Source organism: Prunus dulcis, chromosome 2, assembly GCF_902201215.1.
Source record: "Prunus dulcis chromosome 2, ALMONDv2, whole genome shotgun sequence".
NCBI lineage: Eukaryota > Viridiplantae > Streptophyta > Magnoliopsida > Rosales > Rosaceae > Prunus > Prunus dulcis.
In genome coordinates this window covers 4,563,666-4,570,673 of record NC_047651.1, presented here as the reverse complement: position 1 = coordinate 4,570,673, position 7,008 = coordinate 4,563,666, and the positions used below count along the sequence as shown (strand labels likewise).

The window sequence follows — 7,008 nt, the reverse complement described above, 5'->3', positions numbered from 1 at the left end:
ACTTGATTTTTTCCGATTTGATTTGGTGCGGTTTAACTCAAATTTTCGATTTACCAGTTTAAGTGCCCACCCTTAACCATGACAATGAGTCACACCTTACTTTTTGCAAAGACAGATACTACCGGTGGAAGTGATCTCATAACCCGTCGTTTTTATTTTCATTGCTATCCCCTCTGACTTTTTCAAACGTTCTCAAACTTTCTGGCTTTTCTGCCGCTTAAATCCAATGGCCCAAATTCGTCCTCCCAACCCTTTAATTCCTCAATCCCCAAAATTACAAACAAACCGTCACCTCTATCTCCCGCCCCCTCCCTCGTCACCGTCCTTCGTCTCCAAACCGCACGACAGCGAGGCTCTCCTCCCTGTCGCCGACGTTCCGAGCCCTCTTCTCGTGCGGTTCCTTTTCCTACGCTTCCATCCAGTTCCGTTTCCGGTCCGGTTCTCTTTTCCAGGTGCCGTTAAGATTCGCACCCTTTTGCCTTTGTGCCTTTGGCTTTTCTGTGAAGAATAATTTTGATTCTTCAGAATAAACTGTATGCAGAAATTAATCGTTTATTTTCTTTTAATATATTCTTCAGAATATCCAACCAAAAATTATATATTCTTCAGAATAAATTGCATGCAAAATAAATTTAAAAAATTAAAAAGAACCGCCTTATTTTCCCTTAATTTAGAGAATTGGTTTTGGATTCTTTTTCTCACCGATTCGTGTGATTTTTTTGTGTTTGGAAACCTTGAAATGGTGGGAAAGAGACTGAATTGTTCAATTGCGGTCGATGATTGTTCAGAAATGAATTAGGCAGTGGCTTTCGTTCAGCGCTCACATGGTTTGCATCTTGCATGCTGTTAAAATGGAATTATTTTATGTTTGTTTCTTAGAGGAAATGGAATTTGACCCCTTGATTATATCATAATCATTCTTCATGTTGTAGATCATTGGGAGCACTTGATGTGGTTGATGGTGGGTTCTTAAAATATCTGGGACAGCCTGGAATATCTTTTTTTCTTTAATTGTGTAATTATGGAATTGAAATCTTTGGAATTCATGTACTGGGTGCGGTTTGACTGTTTTTTGTACAACTCAGGCTTTCTATTGCTTTGAATGACTTACGAGCGAGAGTCTGTGAGATAGACAAATTGTTGTATAACATGATGCTAAATTGTTTTCTGATAAATTCTTCATACCATCTTGCTTATTAGTGAAGATTATGTGAACGTTTAGTTGCTGAGCTTTCTGACTTCAAGATGGTTTAGCCATATTCGGGTGTGCTCTGAATTTAGCATTTGTACAGCTATTATTCGCATATGTTTTCAGTTTGTTGGCTTTATGTCATGTTAGACAGTTAGATGATAAAGTTTTTAGGAAGTCAAAAATTCATATTAATTCCTGTTATTCTGTTCTTGGATTACACATTGGTATTAGGTTGCTTGGGTAGTTCTCGTCATCGTGGTGTGGAAGTGCAGTTTGATCATTTGTAATGGGTGCCATGGAAAATGTCATAGAAAACAGAGAAGATCGTTTACCAGCAGAAGCTAGGGAGATTCTTCAATCATTGGCTTCCCAGTGGGAAGATGTGGTTGATTCAAAGGCACTCCAGGTGATCCCTCTCAAGGGTGCAATGACCAATGAGGTTTTCGAAATAAAGTGGCCAGCAAAGACAGGGGAGCTCTCACGCAAAGTTGTGGTTAGGATTTATGGTGAGGGTGTCGATGTGTTCTTTGACAGGGATAATGAGATCCGAACATTTGAGTACATGTCAAAGAATGGTCAGGGACCTCGCTTGCTTGGGCGTTTTCCAAATGGCCGAATTGAAGCGTTCATCCATGCTCGGGTACTTTCATGTTTACTTATCTTACTGTCGTTCTTTATCAAACTCATAATAATGTGGCACGTTTTACAAAAAGAAAAAAGTTGTTTTCTAATTTTCTCTCTATATTGTAAGTGGATGTCACAATCAAATGTTACATTAGTATTGGTATAAAATTTTGAGGAACTTCAGGGAGTTCAATAATAATATTGACAGAAACATTTTCATGCTTGTGATTAAAATTTATGATGCTTCTCTGGATCCTTACTGTTGCAACTTTAAGACCACACAAATTTGTTCCGCCATTTCTGCTTCGGTTGAGAAGTATATTATATGCCTAGGTTCTTTTTGCTATCAAGCTTATTATATATTTCTGGTACATGAGATTAAATTTGTGGTGCCAAATTGTCAACTCTTAGTGTCAAGTTTTCAATTTGTATGACTACCGTCTATAGCTCTTTGGTATATAATAATTATTTTCTTAGGGAATTCTTAATCCCACTTGAGGTGCTATATTTCTTGTTATTGGAGTTCATATAAGCAAGATAAATGCATATCTATTTCATTTCTTGAGTTAAATGGATAAATTGAATAGAGGAGTCAACTACAGACTTATATAACTCTTCATAAAATATAAAAGCACTTTGTTCCTTTACTTAAAGTAACATTATATCTCTCTCTTTCACTTGTGAACTTTCAGACACTCTCAGCATCTGATCTACGTGATCCAGATATATCTGCTCTTATAGCTGCTAAATTAAAGGAGTTCCATGAACTTAATATGCCTGGCCCAAAGGATGTCACCCTGTGGGATAGATTGCGGTACATTTCTTTGTTTAGGCCTTTCTTTGCGATAATACTAGGTCTCAGAATAAAATGAGATTAAATTGTCACCGACATAATTGGTTCTACTTTTATTATAGCTGCAATGAATTCTTTGTAAATGTTCCAGAAATTGGCTCAGTACGGCTAAGAGATTGTCTACCCCAGAAGAAGCTAATGCCTTTCAGTTAGATTCAATTGAAAAGGAAATCTCTTTATTGGAGAAGGAACTCTCAGGACCTTCTCAAAGTATGGGTTTTTGCCACAATGATTTACAATACGGTAACATCATGCTTGAGGAAGGGAGTAAATCAATAACCATAATTGTAAGTCTCTCATTATACCTTTCATTTTTGTTCAGATTTATTTATATTTCATTTACATGCAACAATGGAATATTTAGTTATAAGACAGTCACTTAATTAGCAGATGTCTAACCCTAGTATGGTAAGTGTCACTGATAGAAAGAATAAAAAGTATTTCAAATAGCTTTAAGCATAAGAAATTTACAATATAATTCCTACTGATGAAAAATACCCAGAAGAAAAGAAAACAAATTTAAGACTGGGGTCATCCTTAATCATTTGGAGACAGTATTTCAGTTCCTAATTACCTATATATATAGGCTGTTCCTTCATCCTATCTGAAGTTCCGATGGAAAGATTCCTTTACTAAGATAGTTTGAGTTCGACTGTGCTTCTAGGAAGAAGGTCTTGTTCTTTTCAACCTTTTGATTTTGATTGTTTTTTTATTTTTTATTTTTTTTGAACTTATGATAGGCTTATAAAGTAGCCTTTAGGTTTAGGGTTTAAATTTAAGTTTACCCTAGTTTTGATGCCTGACTTTGCATAATTTCTGACTTAAGGCCAATTATTTGGTTCATTTCCTGGGAAGTAATTCAGGACCATGTTTATTGCATACATAGAATATCAAATTCTGTCTTCTTCAATATGCACATGATAGGCCATGAACAGCATGGATGAAATTCTTTGGTTTGGCCTTCTGACATAATTATTTTTCCAGAATATTCAAAAGTTTTGATGATGTGTTAACCTTTCTTGCCAGGACTACGAGTATGCAAGTTATAATGCTCTTGCATTTGACATATCAAATCATTTCTGTGAGATGGCTGCTGACTATCACACCGATACACCTCATATTTTGGACTACAGCAAATATCCTGGTTTGTCATCTGTTGTGACACATTCTTTGATGTCTATCTTTTTCTTATTTTATATTCTGACCTCCCACTACAGGTTTGGAGGAGCGCCAGCGGTTTGTTCGTTTGTACCTGAGTTCTTCAGGTAATAATATCTTATGCTTGATTATGGTCAAATATGAAATATCTTTTTTAGGAATTTGGAATGATGTATTGCTTTCCTCTCAATTATGGGATCTGTACGCAGGCAATCACCCTACTGAGAATGAAGTGGAGCAGCTGGTTCAAGATGTTGAGAACTATACTCTTGCAAGCCATCTGTTTTGGGGCTTATGGGGAATAATATCGGTACTCATCATTTCATTGTTGTTTTCATGGCTTTTACCTAGCTCTTACATGATTAAAATATTGGGTAGAGTACTTTTCTGTGGCAAGATTTAGGATACGTGGTAAAGAATTGGTAGGAAATAGTAATCATACTTTGTTTTTCTTGGACTCTACTAATTTTGTATCCACTATATTTTCTTTGTCAATTTTTCAGGAACACGTGAATGATATTGACTTTGACTACATGGAATATGCAAGGCAAAGGTTTCAACAGTACTGGAAAACCAAGCCTAAGCTGTTGGGTTCTGTTGGATCGTTACCAGATGTTGCAACTGATGGTAACTGTACTGTTTAGTTATTGAGTTCAATTCACACTTCTGTAGTCCTTTGATCGCATTATATTACAGGCTAGCAAGTGAATTTTGTTATCTGATAATGACTTTGTAGGAAAAAGCCCCACGTGTTTTGGAAAAATCCTCCCTACATCCACAGAGAGTTTTCACCTTCACTATATATGAGAAAACAAAACAAAGTACAAGAATAGGATCTCAAGATTTAATCCCAAACTCAAGCACGTATCCAATAGGATGCCCCTTGTACACCCTCTCTTAAACCCATGAAGATGACTCTCAACCTTTTGGCTCTCGCTCACAACTCCCTTAGGTGTTACAAAACACCCACCCTGGAGTTGAATTTATACGCACCCTCAAAAACCCCTAGTTCCACTGGGACAAGTCACCCTAGTCCTATTTGAATAAGCAAAACCAAAACCTACTATGATTGAGAAACCAATTTTAACAAGGATACCCAAAAGAAAACCTCCTGCACTAAGGATGCCAAATCCAACACTAAACTGTTTCAATGATTTGATGAGTGGTGATGTATATCTTCAATGGGAGTTTTGTGCCATGACTTGGTCTTAATTGTTGATCCAACTGAAGATGGCTTAGGCTTGACATTGTGATCTTCACATTTTGGGTAGAAGTAGTTCTAGTTAGCTCAGATTGAGTCGGTTGGTTCAGGTTGGGTGAGCAAGAAAGGTAATTTGATGTGGATTCGAGCTATTAAGTTCATTTTCTCAGAGCTATGAGATATCACTTCTAAAAGTAATTAATTTTATATTCATCCCAAGCTAGTTATGGCTATAGTTCTTGATCTTGAAAGGGAGCAGAGTTATCTGCCTAATACAGGAGATGTTCTTGGTTGCTGTTTAATATCCAGGGTGGTTGGGATTGATTGGTAATTGTGTCAAGGGATTGCCATGTGAGTAATTGGGTAATTTACTGGGACGGTAACATCACGTTTTATATTTATTTTAGGGAGGCAGTAGTTTAAAACAGGACTAAAACTCAGGGCCTGTCTTTATTATGCAATAGGTGGTAAAGACATAGTTGATCAATGCAAAGTGGATATTTTTGTGGGGGAATCCAAACGAGCTTCATCTTCAGTGCCCTTAGTCGCTTTATTTTCTATTTCTTATGCTGCAATTTCATTGTTGTATTGTCTTGCTTCTGCTTCCCTTATTTTGGTTAATGCAACATCTCCAGTTCATGAACTTGCTCTATAAATTATCTTTAATCTTAATATTTGAGAATTTTCCCACATTATGTAATGCTTATGCACAAAATTAAAAAAAAGGCTGCATTTAAATAAGACATGCATGGAGCTGCTGCTTAACAGCACGTATGAGGCTGTGGAGACCCACTTCTTCTTTGAAATTCTTGTTCTGGTTGATGTGAATATGGTTCTGGATTTTTGGTGGTAAGCTCTAATAGAAAAAGGATCACTGTTTGATCTGATCTCAAGAATATGTAAATAAACCTGCATTGCAATCACATTAGCAGCATGCTTGGGATCGTTGTATGAATTTCATTTCTTGTATCATTCAGGCACATCCCGTCTGCTTGTAACGTTATCTTGTAGGATTTATGTCCATTCCTCAGCCCTTTTTTTTGTTTTTTCCTTAAAAAAACTTAAAGAACTCTTTACTTTTATGTGAAAGTGAATTTTGGTTTGCAGGCGAACAAAAGGGCACTAAGAAAACATTATCTAAGCGGCCAAGTATGTTCAAGAAGCTTCAGAAATATTTCAGCTTGACAAAGACGAAAACTTAGTTTCGGAGATTTTTGCCAACTAAGAGTGACATCGGTGTAAGAGGGGAAAATATCATCCGAGTGTGCATTGCATAATTAGGATGAAGTGGTGTAACATAAAACTGGTGTGGCGACTGCAGAGAAATGGCAAATATATGGCAAATATAGTTTTTAAAAAAATTTAAGTTAAAAAAAAGGCGCTGACAGATTGATCTAGCATAGAGTTCCTCCCGTATATAGGCGTTAACTGCAGTGTGGATGCATTATCGGAGCCGATGCAGTTGTTTGGGTGTTCCCTTTAGTAACAAGTGCGTTAAGGTTTAACACAGGGGAGTGTGGTCTTCTTGATGGAATGCAATGGTTTGTTATGCATTTTTTGTTTGTGTTATATAAGTTTAGTGGATGATTTCTTTTTAGCTACTTTCCCTTCTCTATTGTCAACCAAAATGAAAACGAAAAAACGAATTTTTTGTTACCTATCTCTTGTTGTGTACTCCTCTCTCTCTCTCTCTCTCGCTTTGGAGTCTTTCATCAATTTATATATTGTTCAGTCCGCCAATGTTTTGGATACGCCACAATATTTAGGCCACGTTTAGTGGGTAGTAGGATACCACTATAATCTTGTTTTGTGTACTTCTATAGGATAATTTATCCTATTAAAAACGTGGGATCTATAATTCCACTATTCCATATGCTTTGACCTTGGACCAAAATCCGGGAGCAGCAACACAAACCTGAGACATTAGTCCCAGTAAATGATATGGGTTTTAGTGGAGTGTCACTGGATGTTGAAAATTAT

The 7,008-nt window shown here is 36.7% G+C and overlaps 1 protein-coding gene across 2 annotated transcripts; it reads left to right on the top strand.

Annotated features, from left to right (window-relative positions):
* Positions 1-262: 262 nt before the first annotated feature.
* On the top strand, positions 263-6,684 carry LOC117618872 (probable choline kinase 2). Of its 2 annotated transcripts, none has more exons than XM_034348622.1 (9): positions 263-452; positions 1,424-1,832; positions 2,509-2,630; positions 2,761-2,956; positions 3,696-3,813; positions 3,887-3,934; positions 4,037-4,137; positions 4,331-4,454; positions 6,136-6,684. In XM_034348622.1, exons 2-9 carry the CDS (start codon positions 1,479-1,481, stop codon positions 6,228-6,230), a joined length of 1,158 nt encoding a protein of 385 aa, XP_034204513.1. In that variant the 5' UTR covers positions 263-452; positions 1,424-1,478; the 3' UTR covers positions 6,231-6,684. The 2 variants fall into 2 exon arrangements, with proteins under 2 accessions (XP_034204513.1, XP_034204514.1); XM_034348623.1 differs by lacking the exon at positions 263-452 and adding an exon at positions 496-827.
* The last annotated feature ends 324 nt before the right edge of the window (positions 6,685-7,008 follow it).

Excerpts from the sequence above, each read along its gene's own strand:
- LOC117618872 (XM_034348622.1), top strand. The coding sequence starts at position 1,479 with ATGGGTGCCATGGAAAATGTCATAGAAAACAGAGAAGATCGTTTACCA. Across the intron at positions 1,833-2,508 it reads AAGCGTTCATCCATGCTCGG|ACACTCTCAGCATCTGATCT; the intron begins GTACTTTCATGT and ends GTGAACTTTCAG. Across the intron at positions 4,455-6,135 it reads ACCAGATGTTGCAACTGATG|GCGAACAAAAGGGCACTAAG; the intron begins GTAACTGTACTG and ends TTTGGTTTGCAG.